The sequence below is a fragment of the Psammomys obesus genome, unplaced genomic scaffold, assembly GCF_907164565.1.
Source record: "Psammomys obesus unplaced genomic scaffold, mPsaObe1.curated_primary_1811, whole genome shotgun sequence".
Classification (NCBI taxonomy): Eukaryota; Metazoa; Chordata; class Mammalia; order Rodentia; family Muridae; genus Psammomys; species Psammomys obesus.
This window is the reverse complement of record NW_026596046.1, coordinates 32425417-32439603: the sequence shown is the minus strand read 5'-3', so window position 1 is coordinate 32439603 and position 14187 is coordinate 32425417. Positions and strand designations below refer to the sequence as shown.

Here is a 14187-nt window from a genome sequence, read left to right as displayed (position 1 = left end):
CATATGGCTGGGCTTTCTATCTTTAAGGTGAAAAGAAAACTTCAAGCAATTGAGAGATCTAGAAATGTGTCCCTTCGCAATAAGAAGATATTCTGCTGGACTGCTATTTAAATATTCCCGCAGATACAAGTACTGGGGCCTGACTAACAGCTGATGGGCTGGGTTAATTTCTTAAAATAATACAATGGCATTATGGGGGTATAAGGAACAGGTAGAGCTTATTTCAAGTTAGCGGGTCACTGAGTGTGTATTTGAGGGCTATGTATCTTGGACTTCCTGCATCTTTTTCTTCTGCACACTGTCCTGAATGAGGAAGACAGCCTGCCCACAGTCTCACTCCACCATGGTGCCCTCACCACAGCCCCAAACAGGTTAACTGACCAAGATGGACTGCAGCTACCTCCAAAATCATGAACTAAAGCAATTCTTTTCTTTGTTATGTCTCATGACAAAAGACCAAAAAAAAAAAAAAAAAAAGTTTCCCAAGTGCTGGTGAGATGGCTACTCAGTCAAGCGCTTGTCAGTGCTTGCTTTACAAGCACTTGACTGAGTGGTAAGAAAGGGTCCAGATTTGCAATATGGACATAAAATTCTATTAAGAAAAATAGTTTTAAAATAAACAAGAAAAGATGTGTTTAGTGACCTTTGCCTTTTTGTTAGTGTAAGAGCAGACTGGTAAAAATGAACTCACAGCTATTTTATATTCTATGCATGTGCTGCTTTAGCTAGCACAAGCCAGCAGGTAGGCTTGCCCGGTGAAATTATCATCAGTAAGACATGGACAAGTTCACCAAGAATGCCGATTCCTTATGATCAGATCTTTAATCAATTCAAATTTTCAGGCGTTAATTCTTGGTCTTTCCTTATGCTTCTATAATCAGCATCAAATACACAGCAAGACCTTCATTTTTAGCTTTATGCATCATTTTTCATTTGATTAACTTCTCTTTTATCATTTATCAGCACAGAGCTTTGACAGTTCATCCTTGTACCATTAGACATACTGTCATTCCAACACCAGCTTTTAGAAGCGTGTTGTATACCAATGTCCAGTTTCTCTAACAACCTTCTGTGCCAAAGATGAACATAAATATTTCTTCTTTCTTATATCATTGTTGCCCACACAATGTCTGTTGGACTTATTGATTCAACAATAACTGTGGATCCCAAAGCATAAAGTTAAAAATACCAAGTAAGGCAGGTAGATCTTAGCCTTGTGGAGCAGCACATGAAGTTGCCACTGGTATGTGTGAATTGCACAAATGTCGTGTTTTACTTTGTGGATATTACTGTGCTAGACTCTAAAGGGGACTAGAAGGGTGTGCGGGAGTCCCCTCCTTGGGATGCTGAATATACTGTTATGTTGAATATGTACGGTTTTTGACAGCACCAATCACGTGAAGCCAAAGTTGGAATTTTCCCCTCAACACACCATATTGTTAAAACAAGTTTTAGATTCTAGATTATTTTCCATTTTAGATTTAATTTATTCATTTATTACAATTTATTCACTTTGTATCCCCACTGTAGCCCCCTCCCTCGTCTCCTCATAGTCCCACCCACACCCTCCCTTTTCTCCCCCTTCTCCTCCTATGGCCTTTCCCTAGTACCCTGACAGGGGAGGTCCTCCTCTTCTTCATTCTGACCATAGCTTATCAGGTCTCATCAGGACTGGCTGCATCATCTACCTCTGTGGCCTGGTAAGGCTGTACACCCCCAGGGGGAGGTGATCAAAGAGCCGGCTACTGAGTTCATCTCAGAGACAGTCCCTGTTCCCATTACTAGGGAAACCACTTGGAAACCGAGCAGCCTACGGGCTTCCTCTAAGCAGGTCGAGGTCCCCTCCATGCATGGTCCTTGGCTAGAGTATCAGTCCCTGCAGCACCCCTATGCCCAGGTTTTTTGGCTCTGTTGGTCTCCTTATGAAGCTCCTGTCCCCTCCAGGTCTTTCTATCTCCCTCTTCTTCCATAAGGTTTCCAGAATTTTGCTCAAAGTTTGGCTCTGAGTCTTAGTATCTCCTTCGATACCCAGGTGGATACAGTCTTTCAGAGGTCCCCTGTGGAAGGCTCCTGTCCTGCTCCTTGTCTTCTCCTTCTTCTGATGTCTGTCCTGTTTGCCCTTCTGAGTGAGGATGAACCATCTTCCCTGGGGTCCTCCTTGTTTTTTGGCTTCTTTAGGACTATAGATTTTAGTATGTTTATCCTATATTATATGGCTTATGCCCACTTGTAAATATCCAAGATGGTGGCAGCGTCCATGCAGTGTATTTGAACAGCAGCTCAGCAGTGAGAGCCGGGAGACCGGCAAGGCTGTACTGTGGACCTCTAAACCGCGACATCCATGGAGATACTCGAAGGCCCATCTACAGGCCACCTAGCTAATACCAGAAAAAATTTCTAGGCTCCTGCCCAGCACTGCCACAGCCCTAGGCCACCGCCTAATCCTGCCATATGTGGACACCTCCATTTTAGATTTTATACACATACAAGAAATAAAAGATCAATCTGTTGTTAGTATATCAAATTGGTCTCCCAGACAAAGAAAGAAAATTGTCACTAGAAGAAATCAATTAAATGTTAAAAATGACAACTATTTATCAAGTGTGAAAACACATATTTATACATGTAATATGAACTTAAACAGTAAAGAATTAACTGTTGTTCTGTAAACCAGGCCTTGAACTAAAAGATCTGCCTGGCTGTCTCCACAGTGCTGGATTAAAGGTGTGTTCCACCACCACCCATCAAGAGTGTAGAATTTAACTGTCTAATACAATTTCAGATTCTTACGTGAGAATGATATCAATTTACAGAAAAAAATTAAAACCAACTATTTGTACATAATTTTTCACTACAATCTTATTTCCTACTGGTCATACTAGTTTGCCTCTGACCAAGAATATGTGAACGTGTAAAGTTATTGCTTTTTCTTATAACACAATTCTGTATGTAGCATTTGCCTCTACCCAGGTGCTATTTTCTGGAGTCATATTGGGTGCTGTGAAGCATATTGAAGAAGTTATTCACTGAACGGATCCATTTAATGTGCTTATGCTTCTCTAAATACCAAAGGAAATTTTTTTTTAAATTAAGAAAAACTCCCTAAGATGCTTTAAACCTGAGTAATGCTTTGAAAAACAAGTCTAATGCAGACACATTAGAGTATAAAAACAGAAATCTATACATAGGTATTTCCTAGTTTGAGCTAATTGTGCTAGAACATTAAATATACTAAATTTAAACTAGTCAGAGAGAATATATACTGTCTCTGTGTATGTATATTTATCATATACAAATTTAACTGTATTTAAAAGTTTTTTAATTTATTTATTATGTATGTGTGTTTGCTGCCTCCCAAGTTACTGGAATTGTAAGGCAGACACCACTACACCTTGCTCAGGACCCACCTTTTTTTTTTTTTGTTTTTCAGAACAGGGTTTCTCTCTGTCACCTCCTACACTTGCTTTGTAGACCAGGGTAGCCATGAACTCATGGAGATCCATCTGTATCTGCCTCCCTGAGATCTGAAATTAAAGGTGTACTCTAGCGTACTCAACTAGGGCCCACCAACTTCTTTTTATTTATTCATTCATTCATTCATTTCGGTTTTTAGACACAGGGTTTCTCTGTGTAGCCTTCGCTGTCCTGGACTTCCTTTGTAGACCAGGCTGGCCTCGAACTCAAAGAGATCCACCTGCCTCTGCCTCCCTGAGTACCGGATTACAGGTCACTGTGCCTGACTGGGGCCACATTCTTAGTCATCATGTTATTAATAACACAGCCAGTGTCCTGACTGCCCTTGCAGAACACTAGAGCTCACTTCCCAGTCTCGATTTATCAGGCAGCTCACAACAAACTAATTGTACTTTCAGGGATCAAATGCCCTCTTCTGGACTCTGGACATCTACACTCACACACGGATAATAACGCACATATACACATAATTACGAAAAGTCCTGACAGAAATCTATAGACAGAGGTATATGAAAATTGTATTCACTACTCAGAATTAAAATTTTTGTAAATGACTATCAAAACTACAATCAGTTTAAAAATATATTTAGAGGCACAACTTATACACAGTGAAATTAACATATGTTTTTGCTTTCTTGTAAAATTGTATTGAAATGGTGTCTTCTATGAAGAGCGGGCTAGCCTTAAATTCAATGAGTCTCGTACCTCAGCCTCAGAAATGTTGGGATTAGAAGATTTTCCAGCATGAGTTAAAATGAACCCATTTAGCATTCAGTTCAGCGGCTCTGACAAGGACACTCACTGTATTAGTAATTTTTCTTGTTGCAGTTAACAAGTATCTGACAAAAAGTAACAAAAAAGGGTTACTCTGGCTTTAGTCGGAATGGATACATCCCATCATGACTGGGAAGGAATACTGGTAAGAGCAAGGGCAGTCGGGAAGCAAAGAACAGATGGGAGTAGATAAAGAGCTAGCAAACCTCAGGGGCCATGCCTACTGACTCACTTCCTCAGGCTAGGCTCTCCATCTCTTAAAGATTCCTTCATTTTCCAAAAATAGGATCATTCCCTGGGGACCAAGCACTCAGAACATGAGCCAGGGAAACCAGATGAAAGACACAGACCTATATCCAAACACTAACACATATAAACCATCATTATCAAGATACCAGTTGTATCACAAAAATACTCCCCATGTGTTGGAGGAAGGTTCAACTATGTCTTCAAATGCTGACTTCAGTGCCTTAAGATCCAGTTACCATCCTGCCACAGGCATTGTTATGAATGTGGAATTAACCCCTGAAATCACATGCTGATAAGAAACTGTTCCCCAATTATGCCCGATTGGCTAAATAAAAATGCATCAGCCTGTGACTGGGCAGTGAAGAGGTAGGCGGAGTTTTAGGTTCCTGGGCTTGGATTCAAGAGAGAAAAGAAGAAGGGAGCCTGGGGAGAGGAAGCTGGAGAAAGGAGTCACCATTAGGCAAGATGGTGATGAGCACGTGCTCGAAGGACAGACTGATAAAGCTGAAGCTATCCAGGAGTCATCGGATTGGCAAGTGACTGGCTTTTACTTGGGTGTTAAAGTGTTAAAGGTACTAGGGGCTGCAATAGCTCAGAATTTGCCCAGCATAGTGCTTACAGCTTAATATAAAGCAATCTCTCTGTGTCAGTCACTGGGGAACTAGCTGGTTAAAGAAAACTGCTGTTGTAATCATTTCCTTCACTAATTAATATAGAAAGAATAATTTATCTTTCTATAACCATGTCTCTTTCTGCATCTCTTTCTCCCATCAAAGCAAAAAGAAATATGGTGTTTTTGTTTTGAGACAAAATTTCACTAAGTAATCCAAACTGGCCCAGAACTCTAGGTAGTCCCGGCTGGCCTAAACTCAAGATCCTTTTGCCTCAGTTTCCTGAGGACTGACATTGCAAGTGTATAGAATCACACCTGACTGCCATCAGAGTTTTGGTTATTATAACCATAGTTTATTAGTCTTGTTAATACCCAAACTTAAGACAAATGCAATCAAATGGTGTGTGCTTTTTGGTTTCTTCCACAAATAAGGATTTTGAAGACAAACTCATATGAAATCATTCCTCTTCGCTGCTTAGCAGTAATGCACTGCATGGGTACAGCTAGGAAGAATAATGCTATACCAAGCATGGCAGCAGTCACAAGAGGCCTGCTGTCACTCAGGCTAGGCCCGAACTGCATAGTGTGTTCCAGGGTAGCTTGGGCTACAGAATGATACTGTTTCAAAATGCAAAAGCAAAGGGAAGAATAAAGATAAAACTGCTGCTACAAGCAAGCCTTTTTTGTTTTAACATAGATACAAAGGAATGAAATAGATGTTACAATAGTTTATTAACACTTGCAGACATTACCAAATGGTTAGCAGACATTACCAAAGTGGTTGCAGTATTTTTATTTTTAACAGGCAAGATGTAAGTTCCAGCTGGTTCATATACTTGTTACTATCTGGTATTCTGAGTAATATTCACTTGCTCATTTTAGTGGCCATACCCGTATCTGTTACAGATAATTAACTTATAAAATGTCTATGAAGATAAAGACATAGCTAACTGCAGTTCTCACTGAGAGTTCTCTCAATGCTGGGCATCTGTTCATGTTAGTGTTAGCCGTATATAAGTATCTTTATGAGATTACATTCAGCTATCTACACCAAATGTTTATTTTTCCTTACTAGGATTAGAATCTGAACACCTTCAATAGCATCCCTTTGATTCTAAAGAAGTACCTGACTGAGTCTTGTCTACTTAAGATCTGTGTGCTAAACTTCCCTATCACGGATGACCTAATATTAACATGTCACTATATTTTATAGTTATTTTTCTTTCATAAGAAATTATATTATGGTAAATAGTATTATATATTACATATTATTTGCTCAGTTGTAAAAATGCCTTTTATCTCCTTTCCTGAGGCCTAAACAGGTGATGAAGTAACTGTAACAGACACTCTTCTGGTCTGACAGAAATGGAAACAAGCAAAACATAAACTGGGGCTTACAAAGTTTTGCTTTTGAAATTTTGTTACTAATACTTAGTTAAACCACATAAAACTGCCACTTTATACAGGAAAATGTTACCTTAATAAAATTTCACAACTTCTACCTGAATTCTTGGAAGTAAATGACATTATTTTAAATGTGGAATATGTACACATATGAACATTAACTGTATTAATTCTGCAATAAGCAGAAATAGTGTACACAACAGCACATTTCTTAAAAAGAGTTAATTAATTAATTAATTAATTATGTATGCAATGTTCTGTCTGCATATAGACCCACTCACCAGAAGAGGGAACCAGATCTCAGTATAGATGGTTGTGAGCAACCATGTGGTTGCTGGGAATTGAACTCAGGACCTGTTGGTAGAGCAGCCCGCATTCTTAAACTCTGAGCCATCACTCCAAACCCACAACAGTACATTTTTGTTTGTTTTGTTTCATTTTATTTAATGTGGGTATGGGGTATGCATGCATGTCTTTGCGTGTTCACAACTGCAGGCACACATTGAGCACGGGTGCATGCATGTTGAAGACAGAGGTTGACATCTTGCATATTCATTGATTGATCTGCACTTTATATATGGAGGCAGGGTCTATCGATTGAACCAAAAGCTCACTGCAATGGCTCCTCTAGCTAGATAGTGCTCTAGGGACTCCGAGCCTCCTGGTCCACAGAGTAACAAGTACTGTCTCTCGCCATTCAGTCATGTCCAGCCTAACAGAAGTTGTAAAACTACGACAATACATTGATGTTCTATTGTCAGCAGCTGAAATATACATAAAACAATTGCTTATGGTGGATTTTCAGTTTCAGAAAAATACTGCACTGTTTTGAATTGGTAATGTCCATTTATGTCTCTAAACTTAACCATCATTAACAAGGCTCACTTATTACTAGTTTTAACAACCAGAATTCTAAAGACTATATAATATTCTTATATAAAAATCTGCTCAAGATGGTACAAAAACATGTTCTAAACAGTGGCTGACCACTAAGAATAAGAATGTTATTCAAACAACAACAAAGTATTGCTTTAAAGACTGTTTAAATGAAAATAAATGAAACTTGCATTTCATTTTCTTAGTAAAAAATGTTTTTTAGCTAAGAAAAAAAATATTAAGTGTGACCTAGAAAACAAAAAGCCAAAATTCTCCTTGCATCACTTGCTTTTCCTGAGTTTCTAAGAAGATTAATGCCATTTTTAGAACTCATTTTACATATGCAGCCAGGTTCAATAAGAAACACCTTGACAGCATCTCTCAGCTGGAAAAGCGTCTCTACAATATGAAAGCAAATGCTCTTGTTTCTTTGAAACTCAGTTCTGTATGATGCATATCTCAGCCCTTTTAATCACATTAATCACAGATCTTCCCCAAATTAATTCTTTACATGTTTAAAGACAAACATCTCCTTAAATTATTCTATATCACCACTATTCCTATTCAATTAGTATTCCTTCCATAAGGAGCTTATTGTATCAAATATTTTTCTTTTCAAGTTTATGATCAGAACATAACTATATTCCAGGTACAACCTCATCAGGATCAAATGAGATTTTACCTCACATTACTTCCTTGTGTACCAAATAGATGTTAATTATACACATTATGCGATAAGCATGTGTTGTTAGTGGTGGCTAAACTGAATGTTTCACACATGCTATGAAAGTACCCTTCACTAAACTATAGCTCCTCTTCCAGCCCAGTAATACCATTTTTCAAGAAGAATATGCTGGGTATCAAATCCAAGGCCTCCCATATGTGAGGCAAGCACTTTACTAATTAACCATATCGCTAAACCAAGTAATTTCTTTCATTTGTCTTGATAAAGAGATTCTCTACATAGCCCTGGCTGTCTTTGCCCTCACTATATAAAACAGGCTTCAAAGCACAAAGATCGGCATGTGCTGTCAGATGTGGCAGAGGAGTATATTCTTGAGGAAGCCAAAATACACTTTTCATATTTCAAAAATGAAAGCGTGGACAAGAAAGCTACAACATTTACCAGTACTCACTCCAGGGAGCTATTATGTTCGACGCTATCAAAAATGCCATGCAATAAGCATCTCAATTATACTAAGCATAAACACTCCCAATTAAAAATACAAAAAAATGTCATGTCATCCAGAAAATATATACTCTTTACAGCCAGGACTAGCCCTTAGAATGCATGGGGCTTCGTAAGGGGCCTGGATCCAGACAGCGATGCTAGCTACGCTACTCGCCAGCCTCATCCCTCTCAGCATGATGGCTGTACAAGTCTGTAGGAGACATAAACTGACTACTGCAGTAAAGGAGCACATGTCCACCACCTAGTTAATCCTGGGTTGGTGAACAGTCACTAAAACTCAATGTTTCTGAATGGTTCAAACATTTCTACATTTATGTGGTCAGAGCTGAGCATAAAGATTAAGTGTAACACAAGCAGGGCCTGGTGGTACATCCCTTTTCAATCTCATCAATCAGGAGGCACAGGCAGACAATCTCTGTGAATTCAAGGCTAGCGAAGAATACATAGTAAGACTCGGTCTCTAAAAACAACCATCAAATAATAATAACTCATAAAAGACTAAAAACCACCTGCTACCACTTCACTAAACAAATCCCTATTGTTAACATGAGAAAACAGTTCAGGCATTTTTTATGAGCACTGACTTCTAAACAGTGGCTTAGACACATCATTTCAAGTTTAATGTTTATCAGAAATAGATATTAATATATGTGAAAAAGGGGATTCTTGGTTTAGTTTTGGGCTTTGATGTTTTGGTTTTGTTTGATTTTCATCTTTTTGAGACAAGGTCTCATGTAGCCTAGGCTGGCTTTAAACTCACTGTGCAGCCAAGGACAACCTTGAATGAATGAATGAATGATTAATTAATTATTAAAATTTCTTATTAATTATAGTTTATTCGCTTTGTATCTCAGCTGTAGCCCCCTCCCTCGTGCCCTTTCAATCTCACCTTCCCTCCCTTTCTTTTTTGCTTTGTTTTTCAAGACAGGGTTTCTCTGTATACTCTTGGCTGTCCTGGACTTGCTTGGTAGACCTGGGTGGCTGCCCCAGCTAACCTTGAATTTCTGATCCTCCAGCTTCTATCCAGGGTTACAGGAATGGGCCCCTAGGTTCATTTACGTAACAGAACTCAAGAGTCTGTGTATCTAAGGAAGCACTCTATGAACTAATACACCCCTAGCAGCTTCTTCTGGTTTTCTGAAGCCAGATACACCTAGAAATAAAGCCAGTCATGGCTGAAAAGGGGCAAGAAGCATTATGGGAATTTTAACTGTCTGTTGATAAATGCATCTTTAACAAAGATTAAAAGTTTCAGTGTGGGAGCTGGAGAAATGGCTCAGAGGTTAAGAACATTGGCTATACTTCCAAAGGTCCTGAGTTCAATTCCCAGCAACCACATGGTGGCTCACAACCATCCATAATGAGATCTGGTGCCCTCTTCTGGCATGCAGGCATATATGCAGGTCAAATACTGTATAAATAATAAACAAATAAAATATTTAAAAAAAAAAGTTTCAGTGTTTAGAGTTAGAAACTTATAAAGAGCAAAAGAGGGAGGCAGGACTCTGATATGGCTCTGTGCACAAACCTGAGGACCTGAGTTCAATCCCTAGAATCTACATAAAATCGAAGAGAATCAACTCCCCAAAGCTGTCCTCTGACTTCCACATAGTTGCTGTGGTCCCAGCATGTCACACACACACACACACACACACACACACACACACACACACACACGCAACAATAACAAAAGAAGTTAATGTTTTTAACATGACATGCTCTTTAAAAAAAAGTGGGAAGAGAAGAGCAAATGTTTACTGAGCATGCAATATGGCTCTAGCATAATCTTTCACATATTTCTCCTAACAGCTTATAGGGAGGTATTCTTATCTCAACACAGACCGGGGAAGATGGCTCAGTGGATACACTGCTTGCCAGGGAAATATGAGGACCAGAGTTCTTAGAGCCACAATCCATGTTAAGTCCAGTGGGCATGGCAGCCCACCTGTAATCCTGCACTCAATGCCTCTGGATTGGGGATCCCTAAAACAAGGGATGTGTGGTTGGCCATACTAGCCATACTGGAGAGCTCTAACCTCAACTGAGAGACCTGACCTCAATGAACAGGTGGAGGGCAGTTGAGGAAGACTCAATGTCAGCCTCCAGCCAATTCACACATATGTACAGTTGCTCACAACACACATGCATACTCACACAGAGACATGCAAAACTTAAATGAAAAACAGGAAAAAAAAATCTTAAGAGATAAGAAGTAATGTTTCTATAGATGGTAAAAAAAAAAAAAAAATACACCCAGATTGAAATACACTACTAGCAAAAACAAACCTCACAACGTGGACATACTTAATGGTGTGCCATGAAAAACTGTTTTAAGAGTGTAAACACTAGCAATAGCAAACATGATTATTTCTCTGTTATTGTTTCATGATTTACAAAACAGAAGAAAACATTTTTTTGGAAGTATTCAAGGCCGCTAAAGGGGAACAGAATCCTTGGCAGTAAAACATCATGAAGAGGACCTTCTAAGTATCTGCATTTACAAAGAGGAATGAGAGAATTTTATTTCAGGAGTACACTGCTTACCTTTGTTTAGAAACTTAGTAAAAAGAGAACCATAATAGGCAGTGGTAGCATATACTTTTAATACCTGCACTCTGAAATCAAGAGGGAGGCAGATCTCTATTAGTTTGAGGCCAGCCTGGACTACAAAGCCAGCTCCTGAACAACTTGTCACAAAAAAACAAACCAAAACAACAACAACAACAAACAATCAAACCAAAACAAAACCCACCATCACCACCACCACCAAAAGAGAAGCAAGCAGCTATATCTGATAATAATGCCCATGAAGTCATTTGGCTCATTACTATTATTGGAAAATGAAAGTTGAGCTTTACTAATCACTGAGTAAAAAAATGCTAAAAATAAAAATAGAGCAAAACTCAAGTAAGAGTTCATGTCAAAGCAGCTATTTATATAACCAGGAGTTAGGTGAGTTTTCCCCATTTTTATTATACCACTAATATTTCAAAAATTACTATATAATGTGGTTATTTATGAGATATTTATAAATAATGAAATTACAAGACAGAAAATTAAAAACACAAAATTTCTCTGCAGAGGGCCAGTATCACTCACCTAATAAAAAAACAAATGAAAACAAAAACCAAAATTAATTTCAAGGTGTGTGACTATCAGTACAAATGAGAAAAAAAAAAAAAAAAAAACTTTTTAAAGGACTGCAACAAAAAAGCACAACGTTCTTCAGAACTCCAAGAAAAAACTGTATGGATGAACAGATCAAATAGAAAAGTTAGGAAAAAGAGACGTGAACAGTGCTTTAATATATTTATATCTAAGAATATTTTCTTCCACACATGTAGCTTACATAATAATATCCATACCACAATATTTTGAACACACAAAGCATATGCCCTCAAATGGACTGAAATGCTATTTAACTTTCTTTGGTAATATTAAGTACCTACTATGCTGAACACTAGCCTTAGAAAATGTATCAGTTCCCATTAAGAAAAAGACCATCCTGGCCTCCCAGAGCACGTTCCAGTGGAGAAGAGATCAAAGAAAGCAGTATGTAGAGAGATCCCAATAAAGGTACCTGACAATGCATTTCCAAGAAGAGCCATCTTGATCATCTTGTTCTTCTATGTACATTCTGACGTTGTGGTCTTGATCCAACTGGTACCAGTACATGAGGCCATCTTTGTCTCGCCCAATTGGCTGGAGACGCATAGTATCAGCATCTTCCTCATTAATTATATTCTTGAATTTAAGATTGTCATCAAACTGACACTCACAGAGATACTGAAAAACAGTTATGCTGGGGCTTAAAATACTATGCAAACATGTCTTCAAAATAAATATGAAACACTTTGAAGACTGACTCAGGGACAGAGCTGAGAAATCACAGTTTAATTTGTTTTGCACCACTCTATCAATTCATTGTGCAAAATCTACTTAAAGTAACCAACTTTAAAAGGTAAACTTGAAGGTAACATTTTAAGTTTACACCAATGTAGAATTTTAACACAAACACACACAAATCAAATTATATTGCTAAACTATGAGTTTTGTGCACTAAAACTACCATTGTGTAATACTGTATTTAAATTTTCACTTTTAAAACTATTAATATAATTGGCAAATAAAAATCAGATACACTCATGATTCAATATACAAACTATCATATATTGTACAAAGTATTTAAATTTTCACTTATTTTTAAAACTCTTAATTGACAAAAATCATAAACACTTGTTTAATATACAATGTAGAATGATTAACTAAAGCACACTCTATGATGAGAACACTTCTACTAACAATTTTCGACTATATAAATCACCTTACATATATCATCCAAGTACTTGAAACTTTGTAAGTTTACCCCAAACCTGCCCAATCTTGTTGACAGTGCACTGACCAGGGTTAACCACCACCTGACTCTTTAAAGTTCTGCATTAAAGGAAGAACATGGTATAATTTCCTCCTGAGCCTGGCTTACTACACTTAATACAATGTCCTTCTAACTTAAAAATGTCTTAAATTACATTTTTACTTTTTTAAAAAATGTGCTTAGGGGCACGCGTGTCACAGCTTGCACGCGTAGGTCAGAGAACAACTTATGGGAACAGTTCTCTCCCGCTACCATGAGATCCCGGGGCTGAACTCACAGCTTCACCCTTGAGGGTGGTTGTTTCACCCTCTGGCCCTATCAGTAGCACCTTTTCTTAAAGACTGCAAAGCATCCAGCATGTCTCCGCATGCAGCATGCATTTCTTATTCACTAGGGTCCACTGTAGCTGCTGTACTGCACATGAGAGTACAGGAGAGGCTCACTGCTGACTTCATTTCCAGAAGAATTACAGCCAACAGTGGGAGTGCTGAATCACGAGGTCTTCCACTTAAACATTTCTGGCAAACTGTCACACATTTTGTTCCGAAACAGTATTTTTTAAAAATCCTAATTTTTTCCCCTCTCCTCTGAAGGCTGCTGTAGGAGAACTACTTGAGCCTAAGAGTTTGAGACAAATCTTTGCAAAACAGTGACGTCTAGGTTCAAACAACAACAAAACAAAACAAAAACAAGGACAAATTTGACTACAAATATAAATGCTAAGTAGATAGGGTACCTCAGAAAGTCCGCTACATGCATCTTGTGGACTTTTCATATGACCTAAGAGAGCAATTAACATCTAACGATAAAATAACAGCTACTTTTTAGCCGTATCTTATCTCACATACATACTGACATTGTGGATTAAGAATCGCTTAGCTTGGGGGCGGGAGGAGATGGCTCAGTGGCTAAAAGCACTGACAGCTCTTCCAAAAACCTGGGTTCAATTCCCAGCACCTACATGGCAGTTCACAACTCCAGCTCCAGAGGATCTGATAGCCTTTCACCAATGTACATAAAAAAAATAATTAATTAAAAAAATCATTTTCCCAGCAGAATCAGCCAAATCTCTGAGTTTCGGGCCAACCTGGTCTACAGAGTTGAGTTCAAGATAGGCAGGGGTACATAGAGAAACCCTGTCTCCAAAAAACAAACAAACAAATGCCACAAAAGAAACAAAGTAACACAGACAGACAAGCAAATCACCAAAGACTCTCAAGGCTGGAGAAG

General features: G+C 38.3%; 1 protein-coding gene across 3 annotated transcripts in view; it reads right to left on the bottom strand.

Annotated features, from left to right (window-relative positions):
* The window catches only part of Rsf1 (remodeling and spacing factor 1), a 128562-nt gene that overhangs the window by 53831 nt on the left and 60544 nt on the right, over positions 1-14187 (bottom strand). For all 3 annotated transcript variants that reach the window (XM_055623301.1, XM_055623298.1, XM_055623299.1), the window contains exon 4: positions 12163-12368. In XM_055623301.1, coding sequence (XP_055479276.1) covers positions 12163-12368 — 206 coding nt within the window. The remainder of the gene's footprint in view (positions 1-12162; positions 12369-14187) is intronic.